The sequence below is a fragment of the Emericellopsis atlantica genome (assembly GCF_019669845.1).
Source record: "Emericellopsis atlantica unplaced genomic scaffold F5Z01scaffold_30, whole genome shotgun sequence".
Lineage (NCBI taxonomy): Eukaryota > Fungi > Ascomycota > Sordariomycetes > Hypocreales > Bionectriaceae > Emericellopsis > Emericellopsis atlantica.
In genome coordinates this window covers 171419-186517 of record NW_025764732.1, presented here as the reverse complement: position 1 = coordinate 186517, position 15099 = coordinate 171419, and the positions used below count along the sequence as shown (strand labels likewise).

Sequence of the window (15099 nt, the reverse complement as noted above, 5' to 3'; positions counted from 1 at the left end):
CGTCGCCCTTGAATCTGCCAACCTCCGAACGAACATGCTGACATGTCCTATACTCACTCGACGAGATCGCTAGCGCTGGTGGGCAGAATCTATTTAGTACTGGTATGCTGTATACATATGCTGGTGAAAGCACACTAATCTCAGCTGCATGTTGCAGGGTAGCCGTGACTCCCACGACGCTGCGCGCCCGGACTCAATAAGAGGCGTCGGGAAAGGAGGAACGGACAAATCGCCGGGCGTGACGGTTACTTGCCCAATTTATTGCCGATTGCTTTCTGGTATGTTTGTCAACATACGTGGGTGTGGTCATATCCAAGGACTCTTATGAGGACCGAAAGTTGGTTGCTTCCACACGTTGAAGTGGGCATCATCAAGTGGAATATGACGAAGTCTTTCTTAGAAATTCTAGGTTTTGGAAAGACACTCGCTCGGCACTGTCTTCTAATCATCGAGCTCTCTGCCCGTCAACATGACCTGCCCCTTGAGTGCCTCGACAACACTGTCCCTCATCCACCACGTCCCCTCGTCTCCTCTACCCGCCTGGGTCCGCATACTTTCATTCTTCTCCGTGGACATGCTGTCGCCCACGTCGACACCCTTGAGCATTCTATCTCTGACGCTTCCCCACTCGAACAAAAGTCTGGCGCCCTCCATCCTTTCACGGTCGGTGGCTTCACTGATGCCCCTGTTCAACTCCAAACGTGCGTCGACAGCACAACCCGTCTCCCGCTCTTCTTCTTCCTCTCCAGACGTGGCCTGTAGCATTGCCGCACGCTCCGCATGCGTTATTTCTTTCAGCGCATCGAGACTGAAGAGCCACTCGAGAGGCGTGTTGCCCTTCTTTGCAGTCCCTAAAGCCCTGAGGGTCGAGGAGAAGGCTCCTTCGTGAGGTGGCCGACGACGGAGATAGATACTCTGCGTCTTGGCAAAGTCCTCGCGCACTTCGGCTCGGTTGAAGTCCACGGTGATGTCCCAGAATTCGGGTCCCCCATTTGTGGAGAGGCTCTCAATCTGCTCCAGTGGTGGAAGGAGACAGGGCGTCGTGCGGTAAAGGGATGACTCTACGTGGCGGGATTTGAGACGTATCTGTACATCCACTGCGACGGGCTGGCCTGTCAGGATATCCTTGGCCACGAGACAGCGTTGCTCGGTGGCGAGAACCCAGAAGTGTCGCAGGGCCTGCAAGTGGGAGCGATTGTCCATCACATCCGTCGGGAAGATGGGATAAAAGGAAATGAGAAGGGCGGCAATAGCTTGGTTGCTGTTCCCGAACGTGACGGTGCCACAGCCGAGAAACAAGGCGCCAATGGCCAGATGAGCGGCTAGATGGGATCCATAGGGCGTTTCTGCGTCGGCTCGCCCGTGAAGAGACCGTAGACGACGAAGAACGGGTATATCGCCCGTGCCAGCCATAACGATAGACAGCGAAAGCGCCAGGACGTCTTGACACATGCGCGCATTAGAGCGTGTAAGCTCTTCGTCATAAGGAGGGCTAAGCTCTGGATCCGTGACGGACGAAGGTATCCGTGTGATGCGGATAAACTGGTCCAGATAGTGCAGCAAAAGGTCACGCACTTTGATCGATGCGCTGCCGGAAAAGCGCAGGGCGATGGAGAGGCAGACGCCAGCCAGAATGCTGAAGAGCGGCAGATCCGTCGACCGAAGCCCATTCGTGCTTTGTAGCCTGTGCCGAGATCGATAGACGCTGGGTAGACTCTTGGAGATCCAAGAGAATGTCGGCTGGATCTTGGACCACATGATGATGTTCTTGGTCATCGTCCTCAGCAGCAAGATGTCTGGACGGATGTAGTCGAACTGCAGGATGGAGTCGGGCACGTCGATTTTGCGTGCTACACTGGCATCCTCCGTCTTCATGTAGATGAAAGCAATAGCCATCACCGCGCCAGCAGCGGCTCTGTCCAGGATATGGACAATTTCGACACTTTTTGTCATCGTAGCAAGTGTAATGAGCTTCTCGGTGACTTTCAGGTCATGAAGGCCCTTGAGATCATTGCCTTTGCCGAGGTTGATGAATCCCAAAGCGAAACCAGCCGCTAGGCGATAACACTCGCTCCGCAAGGGCTCTTGCTCATCTTCGACGTCAATATGCTCAATCTCGGAGAGCATGATCTCGCTCATACGGCGATGCTGGCTGTTGCAGTACAGTAGACCGATGCCGAGGAGGGCAGAGGTTTGTGTGAGGGGTGATAGATTCAACTCAGCAGAACCCCGGGGTAGCATGCGCGTAGCATGCACCGACAGCAGACGGGTAATCAGTGAGTCCATAGTCCCCATGTAAGATGCCGCGAAGCCCAAGAGGAGACCGATCGAGGTCATGGTGTGCTTCGGGGTAAGGTATTTGTACGCGACCCATTTGGCCACACCTTTTAGGTGACCATTCAACCCCAGCGCGAGTAAGAAGCCGGCGTGACGGTTGCCGAGTTCCTGCGACGTCTTGTTGAAGATGATCCACGATGAATCAATGCCCTTTGCTTCGGGTGACACCGCCAACGCTGCTGCCACGCCCTGGTGGAAGAAAGCCCAAGATACCTTGTCCTCGGAAAAGTGGCTCTTGTCAACGGCCACCGTAACGTTGGCAGGTTTGACTACGCAGTGCAGGTTGAAGCCGCTGATCTGCAGTCTTTGTGTGAGGATGGGGTGGCGCAGCCCATAGAACAAGAGACCCCGACCAGAGGGTATGGCCAAGGTGCCGAGCGCGACTCTGGCAACAAAGTCCTTTTGCTTCTCCAAGTGGACACTCTCAGGCACGTCGGATGGTGCCGAAAAATGTACTGCGCGGGCTTTGTGCGTGGATAGCAGTTCCTGCACTTCGTTCAGACGTCGATCATCCTTGAACAAGGCGCGGATAACAGCTTGTCGTTCAGTGCCTTCGCCTTCCTCGGGTGCAAGAGCATTGGCCTCCTCGACACTAGAGCAGAGAAGCTTGAAATCCCATGTAGCTGCATGAGTCGGTGCTAGTAGATTCGCATTTGGAGGCCGCTTGTGCTCGTCAGGAGTCAGGATTCGGGCAATGTCTTTCCTCTTCACCAAATGGAGAAGGCTGCTAGACCACGTCGATGGCGGATGCGGTTGACACTGCGAGATGGCGTCTTGCAAAGGTACCAACACTGCTTCAGGCAGTGTATCAAGAAATGAGGGTATCATGCCACACTCGTCCATGGCCTCCACCATGTCCACGGCGGAAGGGTTTCGCTTCAGGCTTTTGAAGAAGCGCTTAAAGACGAGCGTCCGAGGGAAAATGTCGTTCCATCGCAAGTCCCATTTGAGGTCGGTTTCGCTCATGCCACAACTTAGATAGAACATCTCGGCTGGTGTAAAGTAGGGCTCACGCTCAGTCTGTGTGAACTGGCCCTGAATCCATTGCAATATGTCTGGTCGCTTAACCGGTTCCTCAATAGGGGGCTGCACCTGGAGGTCGGTGTCATGACGATGATCAATGTCTTCTTGTATCCCAACCTCGTGTACCGTCCAGAAGCTCTCCCAGCAAAGCCATCGGCCAATTTGACATAGCATGACGCGAAGGTCAACCCTGCCAGGGGAAACAGTTTCAGGGATGGTGATGTCCAATTTCATCTCCTCGAGCAGAAGATGGAGCGCCAGGAACATATCTGTCGCGTTCTTTCTCCTCGACTCTGGGGTTCTGCTGAGGGCCGTAGGTAAGTAGCCTCCTGGGCCTGTGGCAGACTCGCCAGCTGCAGCGGATAGAAACTCCTTGGCCAGGGTAATGTGACGGCTCATGAATTTCGGAGCCGGGCTCAGTTCTCCATGAGGCGACATCGCATCGTCCAAGTCCTCGTCCAATGCCCACTCCCATCCCTTGTTCATCAGCCACGGCGGGCAGCCGTGCGAGTTGACCGTTTCTCCCATCTCCAGAGCTTTCCAGTCATCGGACTCGCGGATCGGTCCAAAAGACCCAGACACGGTCCGCCTCTTTCGTACAGGCAATCGTGTCGTTGTGAAGGCAGTGGTATCCGTGCGGCCCAGGTTGAGATACATGGCTAGCAGCAATATGACGGTCGCAGACCATTCTACATGAGCAACATTGTCATCGCGGCCCGAGAGCCACTGCATGGTATGGAACCAGCCGGCTTGGATGCGCTCCCCGACGCCATCTGGCAGTGCACCTTTGCAGACCGCCAGCACGCGTCTCACCAGTGGAGTGACAGGCTGCAACTGAATCCTGAGCTGGTGTAGCCTGCCCTGCGAGTCAACAACATCGACCACACCGCGGCTCCGACTATGCCGGATGCCCACGATACTGCCGTTGCTTGGGTCGATAACTTCCGACTTGAGGTGCTTGACGTCCCGATCGATGCTTCTAGCTACATACTGCAAGCTCTTGGTGTTTTCAACAAGCAGCATGGTCAAAGGTATCCTCGTCAGCTCCCGCCATGGCGCTTGAAGGGTCAGCTCGTGCCGTCCATCGGCAGATTCAGACAGCACAAGGACTGCGGACTCGTCGCCATCGACAACTTTGCAAGAGTCCATCACATTATGAGCGACCCTCAGTTCCCCCGGAAGCAACGAAACATGCATGACCCCAAGGTCCCCCGTTACGGGGCCTTTGCTTTTGGCGCTCTTCGGCTTCAGTTGGAGCTGGAGCGCCATGAACTGCAGGTGCTTGTCGGTCGGATCCTGTACACCAACAAGAAGCTGCCGCACGGAATTGTGATTGCTTTCAAAGGGCGGTGCTTTCAGGATGAACACTTTTGGCTGAGGCTTCCGAGTTGACCTGCCAGCTTGGTAGTGAAATGCATGACTCTCCCAATCAATGCTGTGAATCTTCGCTAGCTTGACCTCCCGCTGCAGGCCATCGATCTCGTGGTCTTCCAGGCCCATGTTATGGAACCCCTCGTCGAGACCAACGTCAAAGGGTGCCTCAAGCAGGCTTCCCAGGCTGGGGCGTATCTGGCTTCCATGCACACTCGAGCGTGCGTTGGCACCAAAAGACTCTCCTCGCCGTGTGGAGCCATGTCCTGCGCCAACAGACTGATCACCAAAAGCATGTCGTTCATGGGACGCTGACAAGTCAGCTCGTGCCAGCATGGAACTGACTCTTCGGGAGCTTCGGCGCGTGGCCTTGTTGGTCTCGTGGTCTTGCTGTTCCAGCGACATCACCAGATCGAGCGGTTTCTCGATCTTTTCCGTCTTGCGCGGTCGTTTTCCTGGTAAAGGGGCGCCAAAGCTGTCGCGGCCCCCTGCATGCGCAGGCGTCGAGGTACCACTGCTCAGCGGCGGCTGCATAGAACTTCGTCTGTGCGACTTTCGCCGCTCCACCTTGTTCGACTTTTTGATAAAGGGGTCGAAAGGGTCGAGATATGTTAGGCGCCATACAGTGAATGAGTTCGTCTCGCGATTGAGCGTAACCACCAAAGTGACAGATTCTGCCCCGACAATGCTGATCTGCTCGATATGAAGCAGCTCTTCGGACGAGTGAAGGAAGCTTGGCGCTTTGGATTGTTTTCTCCGTCCTTTCTTGGGGTCGGGTTCAGCTTCCCTGACGACGAGACCGAGCTCCAGCACAGGATCCTTCAGACTCATCAAGCGTGGCCATTGGGAGTCGGCCACTGGTTTTTGCTGGTCATCGTGGCCGACCGTCGATCCCATGCCAAATCTGAGTGGCCTCACGTTGCCCATATTCTCGATGGAGAAGGTCGATATCTGAGACGCTTGAAAGGCTGATAGATGCGATGAGACAAGTGAACTCTGCGTCACACGAGGGACGTTGAGCGCGACCGCTGATGCATTGGCGGGTGCAGGTCGTCGCTGCAGGATGATGCCAATGGGTGCCGCGCAGGCGAACTCGACTGGGAAGGGTATGTGGACGACATGGCTGGTGCCCGAGAGACAGTATATGCGAGCTTGTGTCTGAAGGATGACGACCAGAGCCTTTTCGAGCTTTGGAGAATCGTTTGCTCGTCTTTTATTGTCTTCTGGAGCTGGGAAGTGTGCGAAGAGCGCCTGGGTGATGGACTCTTTCTCGACGTCGAAATTGTAGCTCTTCCGGACCAGGCCACCTCTCGACCAGATGACCGTGTTCTTTGCTGTCAACAATTCATCCTCGACATGTTCCCCGTTCGTATCGTCGGTCGAAATGTGCCATTCATATGCGCTCGAGGGTGGGTTGGGCGGAAGTAGTTGCTCGTTGATGGCGTACTGAAGCCCCGAGGGTTGGTGCAGCCCTAGGGACTCGACCGAGGCCATGACGCGTGGGCTCCATAAGCTGCAATCGGTCGTGATGGTCGAAAGAGGTCCTTGATGCTTTTTGAAGCTCCACGACGCGTGTTTGCGACGCGTTCGGATCCCTTGGTGGTGGGATGTGGTCGAGGGTGGGTGGTGAGTTAGTGGGGCATAGCTTGCAGGGATGAAGCTGTATCCGTCAGCCTTCAGGTACCTTACCTCAAAAGGTGGTACCTTACCGACGGCATCCTCGTGACGTAGTGAATGCAGGCACCGCAATTGCTTCCTCCACCTCCCAACAACCCCGACCACCTACTACGTACTCATCAAACGATTCAGACGGTTCGACAACGCGACTTCGACTGCCAATCCCCCACAGTATGATCGAGACGAATGCGCTGTCGCGATGACAGACCAGACGCCCTCGACAGGCACTGGCCGCGCCGATGAGTCTGAGTCTCCCCAGCTGCCCAGCTACGCGCCACGCGACGATGATCAAGGCAGCGTGACCTCCAGACACGAGGAAGACCTAGCAACCCCGTTGGCGGATGTTGGACGACTCGAAAACCAAGGCAAAGCCAGCGCTGCCAGGCCCAAGGGCGATGACGACGAGCAGGACGATGACGACGAGGAAGACGAAGACGGTGAAGGTGTCGATGAGGATGATGAGGACGAGGATGACGACGAAGACGAAGACGAAGACGAAGACGAAGACGAAGAACCACAGCTCAAGTATGCGCCCATGACACAGCACCTGCGCCCTCTGTACCGCAATGGCGATGCAACGAGTTCGTTCCTCGTGGCAGGGGACAAAATGATCGCCGGCACACACAACGGCAACATTCACGTCATCCAGCTACCTGTCTTTCAGTCACTGCGGGTGTATCATGCACATGCTGCGTCCGTGACAGGCATCTCGATATCCCCGTATCCCCCACCTCTTCCCAGCGACAAGCCTCAAGTTCCGACACGAAGCGCCACCCACGCATCCCAGGACCGACCCGGTTCGCAGCAGTCCAATGCACCGGCTGCCTCGTCTCGAAAGCCTCGGGAGGCTCAGCAGGTGCCAAAGACGCCCTCAAACGACATCTATATAGCAACCTCGTCCATGGACGGCAATGTCTGCGTTCAGTCCTTGTTAGACCTGAAGGACGTACAGTTGCGCAATTTCGCGCGGCCGGTGCAGGCTGTTGCTCTATCGCCAGAATACAAGAGCGACCGGACCTATATCTCAGGTGGTCTTGGTGGACAGCTTATCTTGACCGTGGGCGGTGGACCAGGACGAAGCACGTCCACCACGACGGGCGGCGCTGCTGCCACCGCATCAGGATGGCTCGGCAGTATGGGTCTCGGATCGAACACAGGCAAGGACACGATCTTGCACTCGGGTGAGGGCACAATCAGTACCATCCAGTGGTCGCTTTCCGGAAAGTATGTTGTCTGGCTGAATGAACATGGCATCAAGATCATGAGGTCCCACCTGCATCTCGACAGCAACCACACCGACGACGCGTGGAAGCGTATTGGTCACATTGACCGTCCTAACACGGACGAATGGGAGACCATGGCTGGCGTCTGGAAGGGGCGGGTTGAATGGATAGATGAGACTGCGTTCGAGACGCAGCCAGTGAACGCGGGCAGCCAGGGAACGCCAGCAATGTCAAAACTACGAGAGCAGGCGACGCTGTCTAATAAAGGAGTCGAGCGTCTACTGGTTGGCTGGGGCGGCACTGTCTGGATCATACACGTCCATCCCACCGGCAAGGGTACTGGTAAACATGCAGGGGAAGTGATACCAGGTGATGCGCAAATCGTAAAGATTCTGCGACTCGACTGCATTATTTCTGGTATTTCGCTGTACACCCACAACCTCATGGTGGTCCTGGCGTACGTGACGGCAGACGACGACGACGAGCATACGGACGACGAAGAGGATGTGCCTCACGTCAAGGGCCACAAGTCAAAGCACTCCTCGTCTTCGATGGGGAGTCAACCATCAGGGGGATTGCCACGCAAAGCCAATCACCTTCGACCTGAGTTACGGTTGATTGACCTCGACACGTCCGAGGAGGTCAGCGCGGACAGCCTCAATGTCAGTAGGTATGAGCGACTGTCGGCCAGAGACTATCACCTCGGCATCCTGCCGCCGCGCAACGCCGCCGCTGTTGCGTCATCGCGAGGCGTTCTCGATGCGCTGGGTGGCATTGGCAGCAGCATGTGGAATGCGACGGTCAACCCCGGATCGCTATTCAGCTCAGGCGCGAGCATCCGAAGTCGAGGCAGCGGTGAAGAGGCGAGCATCATGACTGGTAGCACCAGAGGCCCCATGCGCTCGGCTTCGAACCAAGCAACGACGGTGCATCCTAACCTGGTCAAGCCCGGCTCCAAGATCTTCATCCACAGTCCGTATGACTGCATTCTGGCAACAAAAAGAGACCTTGCCGATCATTTCCAATGGCTGCTGGAGCGACAGCAGTTCAGCCAGGCATGGGAACTTCTGGACGAGCACCCTGAGATCTGGGCTCCGGCATCCGAGCAGCAGACAGCCCCTCGAGGAAACGGGGACGAACCTGCCGATGATGACTCTGTCACGGATTCAAATTACAATAAGATGTACTCGTCTGTTGAGCGTGAAAAGGGACGAATCGGTGAGCTCTGGGTGCAGGAACTTGTCGAAGAAGGAAAATGGCTTGAGGCGGGCAAGGTCTGCAGCAAGGTGGTGACCACGCCAGACCGCTGGGAGAAATGGGTCTGGGCCTTTGCCGGGGCAGGCAAGTTTGACGAGATCACCAACTTCATACCGACCGAGCCGACGATACCGCCCTTGCCGACAACTATATACGAGGTCCTCCTTGGGCATTACATCAAGACCGACAAGCCCAGGTTTAGAGAGCTTCTGGATCGTTGGTCGACGGAACTCTTTGATGCGCGAACCGTTACAACAGCGCTGGAGAACCAGCTGAAATACCGCGATGTGCGCGAGGACAGCGTCGAAGATGGCGAGAAGGGTCGCGACTGGCGGATCGTCGTGGAGAGTCTGGCGCGATTGCACGAAGCCATCGGGCGGTACCATGAGGCGCTCAAGTGCTACATCAAGCTGCAAGATGCCGACTCGGTCTTCAGGCTTATCAGGGACAGTCACTTGGCTGAGGCTGTTGTGGATGACATTCCCGGGTTCATCGGCTTGAGGGTCTCGGCCGAGGATCTACCAAACATGTCAGAGCAAGATCTAGAGGCTGCAACGGCCGAGGCCATCGCACTACTCGTGGATGAAGCCCACCACGGCCTAGTGCGCCCCGACACGGTCGTCGAGCAGCTCCAAGCCCAAGAGCTGCACCTGTACTTGTACTTTTACCTGCGCGGTCTGTGGAAGGGCGATGGCCTCGAGGAGCGCACTGGGGAGAACGTGGATCGCCTTGTCATGGACAGCCAGTCGCTAGTCGACAACTATGCTGATCTAGCTGTGCATCTATTCGCAATGTACGACCGGCCGCTCTTGATGGAATACCTGAGAACATCGACATCCTACGTACTGGAGAAAGTAAGTCTCGCCCTTTCCCGAGGGTATCCAGATATAGACCATGCTAACTGTTCAGGCTGTCCAAGAGTGCGAGCTTCACTCGTACGACGACGAGTTGGTGCACTTGTATTCCAAGACAGGGCAGATGAAGCGCGCACTGTATCTCATCATCGACCGCCTCAAGGATGTCCACAAAGCCATCGAGTTCGCAAAAGAACAGGGCGATGATGATCTATGGGACGACTTGCTCAACTACAGCATGGACAAGCCCAACTTCATCCACGGCCTACTGGAGCAAGCTGGCACCGCCGTCGATCCGATCAAACTGGTGCAGCGTATACCCGAGGGACTCGAGATCGAAGGACTCCGCGAGGGCCTCACGCACATGATGAAGGAGCACGAGATCCAGTACAGCATCAGTTCCGGCGCTGCGCGGGTCCTCCGGAGCGAAGTCGCGGGCGCGCAAAAGGAACTCCGCACCCGCCAGAGAAAGGGTGTCAAATTCGAAGTCGTCGTCAAATCGAGGAAGCACGTTGACATGGAAGCCATGGAGGCAGGCGACGAGGACCATGAGAAGACACATGGCGTCCGCGTGCCGGAGCCAGGTCACTGCGCGCAGTGCCATGAGCCGTTTACAGAATACGAGATGGAGACGTTGCTGGGGTATGCCTGCGGGCATGTCTACCACGTGAGTCACTTGCTGGAGCTGATACATGATGGGAAGAAGGCGGACGTGGATCTGGGGCCGCCCGCAGAGGGAGGACGGTACAGCGTGAGCATGAAGGTGATGCGAGCGCGATTATTGAGGGATCAGGCGCGCGATGGCTGTCCGCTATGCCATGCGGCATGAGATGTCGTTGACACAACTTGTTTCATGCCATTTTATGCGGGAGGGTGCCGCGATTGATACGAGCGAAGCGTGTACATAACGGCGCATCAGGTACCACTTAAAATCTTTCCTTCGCCCCAAGATGTGTTCATCATCAACGTAAACCCCAATGCCTGTGGGTGTGCTCCCGAGAGCGTCGGATCAGACGAGGTAAGCAGCCGCAAGGCCAGCGAGACCAAAGGCGCCGTAGTCGAGGGCCTTGGCCTTCGCAACACCGCCGGTAGGCTCCTCGCCGGCAACGGACTCGGTGGCCGTGGGCTGATCCTCGGTGCTGAGAGAAGAGGTGAGCTTGCCACCGTTGTCGGTAGGAGTGGGACCGTCTTCGCCAGTCGGGGTAGGGGACGCCGTAGAGGAGGGCTCCTCGGGGACAGGGTTGCCAGTGGACGTGGAGACCCGGCAGGTGGTAGACTCGACGATGGTGCAGAGGTTGAGTTCGTAGACGAAGCGGCCTGTTTGCGTGTTAGTGACATGCTCTGAGCGAGGGGAGGGAGGCTGTGTACCGTCAACGGTCGAGGATGCAAGCTCCTGGGGTGGCTCAGTTCGCGTGTAGACGTCGTCGGCTGTGTTGGTCAATATGAGTATGGTACGTAAGGCGGATGGAGAAAACGCACAGAAAGGGGCCAGGTTGATCATGTTCTCGGCGGCGACGAGCGTAGCGCCAGTGAGGGCGAGGAAGCGGAAGAGGTTATTCATCTTGATGGAAGATATTGACGAGGGTCCTAGATATTGTTTTAGTCTATTGTTGTGATCCTTAGGGCCGCGAATTGGTGAGATGTGTCAAGAAGGTGAAGCCAGTGAAGAAGATGGCGAGGAGAGGCTGTACAAACAGAGGAAGTGCCGCCAAGCGCTTGATTTATAGACAAAGAAAACCAGAGTCCCTAGGGAGTGTACATACCTTTTGGTTTTCTTGGGTGATCAGATTGCTCGAGTGTGTTGAGCAGCGAAAGAGAAGGGGGGAGATGTGCGGTCGAAGAGGTTGCTTTGCAGGCTCACGCTGGGGGGAAACAAGGAACAGAGGGGAGTCATCGAAGCAAAGCGTGCTCACTGTTTCCAGGGGGATTCATAGACTGGAATCTGAGCGAAGGGTGAGCGTCTGGTCATCAGCCAGGAGTGTCCACAGTGCACACGGTCAGTGGCGAGTGTGGTGATAGGAGATGGGATGGTGACTGGGCAGCCCCCAAGCCGTCTCTCGTCTGGTCCTACGTAGCATTATTGTGAAAGGCATATTCAGGCTTTCCACTGTGAGACCTGTGGAAAGCATTCGACCAAATGCTGCTTGTTTCGACGATCGTTGACATCTCGGGAGCAAACTCGCATCAAGTATCCCAGGGGAAGCAACGTAAACGATGGCCGCGTACTCTTTGCCATGATATGCTCTCATTCAGCTTCTAGCATGGCTTGCTACTTGGAACTTGTACCCGTATCCCACCTTTCTCGATGAAGCTGGTTTAGATCTGGCCCCCCATAGAGCGGCCTGAGCTGAGGCCATGAGGCACACAATTGTCCGCCCTGACGCGTGGTCTTCAGGGGGTTGTTCGGATGGCCGGCAGAGTGAAGACTCTATGATTCTTCTCTAAGGTGTACTTGCAAGAAAGAAGTAGTCAACTCCTACACTAGAATCACCGTTGCCCAGCTCAGCTCTGGCAAATCGCTTCACTGTTCCTTTCACACATGGTAACCGGCCGACGAAAGCAACCCTTCAAGTAAGAGTCATTCATTCAATAAAAGAGCCTTGATTCTCTTGAGAATCCCGCGTCCCTGTTTTGATCCCAGATAACGCCATGCAATGCCAAACCGCATCACCGAAGGGGGATTATACAGGCCTCCTCTCTAGTTACTATGTGGCGAAAGAACCCGCCTAGCCTTCTTCTATCCTCCCCTTCCTTCCCTCCCTCCCTCCTGCCAGTGACCCCGTTCAGTCCAAGTTGAAAAGCCCAAAGATACACGCGAACGCACAGAGACAGAAGATCACGACGACGCCTTGGTCACCGCCGCGTTGAGGACCTGCGTCCGGAAGAAGCCACCCTTTGTCTTCTCAATGACCTGCTGGTAGACGTTGTTGGGCGGGTGGTTCATGACGACGGTGCCGTCTTGGCTGTCAATCTTGGCGTCGAGGCGCGTCTCGCGGATCAGGTTGACGATCCACTTCTCGCCGTCGGCCGGGTTGAGGCCGAGCTTCTCGCTGAGGTCGTGAATGTTCATGCGGCTGAAGATCTTGCAGTACGACTCGCAGATGAGGTGGCGGGCGGCGTCGACAAAGGCGTCGGCCGAGGACGCGAGGAAGAAATCGGAGCGGCAGACCTGCTCGGCGAGACGGAGGGCCTCGCGCGCCGACTCAAAGTCGTGCGCAATGTAGAGCGCGTTCACAAACTGCGTCAGGGGGTCGGTGTACTCGTAGGCCTCCTGGCGGACGTAGCGGACAATGTCCTTGAGCTGCTTCTGCTGGAGAGACGAGTTGCGCCCACGGTTGCGGCCGGTGATGACGGCGGCGATGAGGTAGCGCAGGACCCACGGGCAGCTGGTCTGGATGGTGTTGATAAAGGCGGCGGAGAAGAACATGTCCAGGATCGGTTCCCGGGCCGTGTCCGAGTTGAACAGGGGGAACAGGCACCAGTGCACCAGCATGGTCCTGTGGTCGAGCTGCGCGCGCGGGTTGCTGAACAGGCGCGTGTCGATGCCTTCGCGGACATTCTTGATCTCGTCCACGACCGCGTCCCAGTTGGTCTGCAGGATCTCGGAGGCGAGCTTGCCCCATGTCGCGGCAGCCACCTTGTCGTTGTCGGTGGACAGGACACGGAACTGGTAGAGCATGTCGGCGGCGGGTCCGTACTGACCGCACCGGAACTGGAACTGGCCAAAGTCGAAGAGCGCATTCACCATGTCCATGGTCACCTGTGCAAAGTTAGCCCCCCATGTACCTTCGTCCTTGCAGTCTACAGACGTACACCGTGCTCCTTCTTCAAGAACTCCAAATTGGCGAGCTTGTCGCTCCTCAGCCCGTTCAAGACCTCGTCCTGTGTCAAGAGATCCGCAATCTTGGCCGTCGCAGCCTCGTGCTTCTCGAGATCGGCCAGCACCTCCTGCCTCTTCTTGTTGTACTCGGCGGGCGCCTCGTCGGTGCCGTGCAGCTCGCAGTACAGGCTCGCCACGTAGTCGGTCATGTTGGTGTCCTCCAGCAGCTTGATCTTGCCGCTGGCAATCTTGCGGGCTTTCTCTTCTTGACCCTGCTCTTCGGCTTGCTCGTTCTCATACTGGATGAGCGGGAAGAGAAGGTGACGGCTGAGATGGGGCGCAAGCTTGGGCATGATGCTCGACCCATCGGTCGAGACCGTCTTGAGAAGATCCTCCATGATTGCGACAGCTGTATCGATATCGGTCGGTCGGTCGATCGGTCTGGTGGGTGCGTGAGGGCGAGTCAAAAGGTCGTCGAGTCGATCGTGAGGCGTCTCGTCAAGGCGGATCTCTGCTCTCTGCAGTCGACAAATGGAGGGGCAATTTTGGCGAAAATTCACCAACACACAAAGTGGTGTGGGGTTTCGACTTGCTAGCGAGTTCCTGTGACTGGCGCCTGTGAGTGTTTAGCCGGTGTTCGACCGCTGGACGCTAAAATTGGCATGTCCCTCTTGTCGACAGGGGTGTCATGTGATCTCGAGATTTTTGGTGAAGCTTCGCTCGCATCGTCAGACAAGAGCAGCGCCGCGAAAACGCGTGGTCATCAGCGAATACCTCGATTTACCATTCATTTCGACTCGACACTGCTCCAGCAGCGCATTTCCTCACCCATCCATACGCTTCAATGCTCCGTCCGAGCTCAGCGTTAGCAGCAATGCCTCCCTCCAGTATCCTCCTCGCCATGCGACCATCCAAATCCTGCCGCGCATTCTCGACAACTACTCAGACTCTCAAACCACGCCCAAATGCTCGACCAGCCGATATCCCCCCTCGTGCGAAGCGGGTCATGGTAGAGCGCCCCCCTACACCTTTGCCGACCATCACACCCGAAGCGTTCGCGGCATCACCATGGACGATTCGCCGGACTCCATTCGCCCAATTACCGGTATACAGAGAATGGAGGGCTGGCAAGACAAAGGAGGTGATCATGATCAAGAAGGTCAGCGGCAACAAGAAATTGTTGATGGAGCAATTGAAAGAAAAGGTCAACATACCGTCGGACAAGATTGTGTTGAGTCCAGTGACGGGGCATATCGAAGTGACGGTACGAAGAAAATACTCGCGGTGGCGAGAGTCCCAAGCTAACATCTATCAGGGTCACTTCTTCGTTCCAATCCAGGACTACATACTGGCGCAGGGATTCTAGGCGCGGGAGCATCACGACTGTATCATCCATTGACGAGCGAATGTATCAAAAGAACCATTTGTACAGCTGTAGCATATAGGCCCTGTCCACAGAGCGGACGGATAAATGTACAATAAATACATAATAGACCCGGCTGACCCGATTGTTGGTATCAGTACTTCTTATTCCTAT

The 15099-nt window shown here is 56.1% G+C and overlaps 5 protein-coding genes across 5 annotated transcripts; 2 read left to right on the top strand and 3 right to left on the bottom strand.

The window, feature by feature from the left end:
* Positions 1-185: 185 nt before the first annotated feature.
* On the bottom strand, positions 186-6414 carry F5Z01DRAFT_329645 (negative regulator of mitosis). Its single transcript, XM_046259111.1, has one exon. It carries the CDS (start codon positions 6223-6225, stop codon positions 442-444), a length of 5784 nt encoding a protein of 1927 aa, XP_046114959.1. The 5' UTR covers positions 6226-6414; the 3' UTR covers positions 186-441.
* F5Z01DRAFT_329663 (uncharacterized protein) lies at positions 6413-10614 on the top strand. The gene is made up of 2 exons (XM_046259112.1): positions 6413-9742; positions 9798-10614. The coding sequence occupies exons 1-2, from the start codon at positions 6608-6610 to the stop codon at positions 10569-10571; spliced, it is 3909 nt and encodes a 1302-aa protein (XP_046114958.1). The 5' UTR covers positions 6413-6607; the 3' UTR covers positions 10572-10614.
* Positions 10594-11609, bottom strand: F5Z01DRAFT_329642 (uncharacterized protein). Its single transcript, XM_046259110.1, has 4 exons — positions 11506-11609; positions 11222-11329; positions 11111-11170; positions 10594-11059 (listed from the first exon to the last, which is right to left on the bottom strand). The coding sequence occupies exons 2-4, from the start codon at positions 11301-11303 to the stop codon at positions 10752-10754; spliced, it is 450 nt and encodes a 149-aa protein (XP_046114957.1). The 5' UTR covers positions 11304-11329; positions 11506-11609; the 3' UTR covers positions 10594-10751.
* A 969-nt stretch (positions 11610-12578) lies between these two features.
* F5Z01DRAFT_664453 (uncharacterized protein) lies at positions 12579-13502 on the bottom strand (the record flags this gene model as incomplete). Its single annotated transcript, XM_046264104.1, has 1 exon — positions 12579-13502. A coding segment is annotated over one exon (924 nt), but the record flags the coding sequence as incomplete, so codon positions are not given.
* A 753-nt stretch (positions 13503-14255) lies between these two features.
* Positions 14256-15053, top strand: F5Z01DRAFT_664452 (uncharacterized protein). Its single transcript, XM_046264103.1, has 2 exons — positions 14256-14826; positions 14878-15053. Exons 1-2 carry the CDS (start codon positions 14407-14409, stop codon positions 14926-14928), a joined length of 471 nt encoding a protein of 156 aa, XP_046114955.1. The 5' UTR covers positions 14256-14406; the 3' UTR covers positions 14929-15053.
* The last annotated feature ends 46 nt before the right edge of the window (positions 15054-15099 follow it).

What these genes read in the sequence shown, in the direction of transcription:
- F5Z01DRAFT_329645 (XM_046259111.1), bottom strand. Translation starts at nt 6,225, where the DNA reads ATGGCCTCGGTCGAGTCCCTAGGGCTGCACCAACCCTCGGGGCTTCAG.
- F5Z01DRAFT_329663 (XM_046259112.1), top strand. Translation starts at nt 6,608, where the DNA reads ATGACAGACCAGACGCCCTCGACAGGCACTGGCCGCGCCGATGAGTCT. An exon ending in CATCCTACGTACTGGAGAAA is followed by an intron (nt 9,743 to 9,797) that starts GTAAGTCTCGCC and finishes CTAACTGTTCAG; the next exon opens with GCTGTCCAAGAGTGCGAGCT.
- F5Z01DRAFT_329642 (XM_046259110.1), bottom strand. Translation starts at nt 11,303, where the DNA reads ATGAATAACCTCTTCCGCTTCCTCGCCCTCACTGGCGCTACGCTCGTC. An exon ending in GATCAACCTGGCCCCTTTCT is followed by an intron (nt 11,171 to 11,221) that starts GTGCGTTTTCTC and finishes TGACCAACACAG; the next exon opens with CCGACGACGTCTACACGCGA. An exon ending in TGCATCCTCGACCGTTGACG is followed by an intron (nt 11,060 to 11,110) that starts GTACACAGCCTC and finishes ACACGCAAACAG; the next exon opens with GCCGCTTCGTCTACGAACTC.
- F5Z01DRAFT_664452 (XM_046264103.1), top strand. Translation starts at nt 14,407, where the DNA reads ATGCTCCGTCCGAGCTCAGCGTTAGCAGCAATGCCTCCCTCCAGTATC. An exon ending in CGGGGCATATCGAAGTGACG is followed by an intron (nt 14,827 to 14,877) that starts GTACGAAGAAAA and finishes AACATCTATCAG; the next exon opens with GGTCACTTCTTCGTTCCAAT.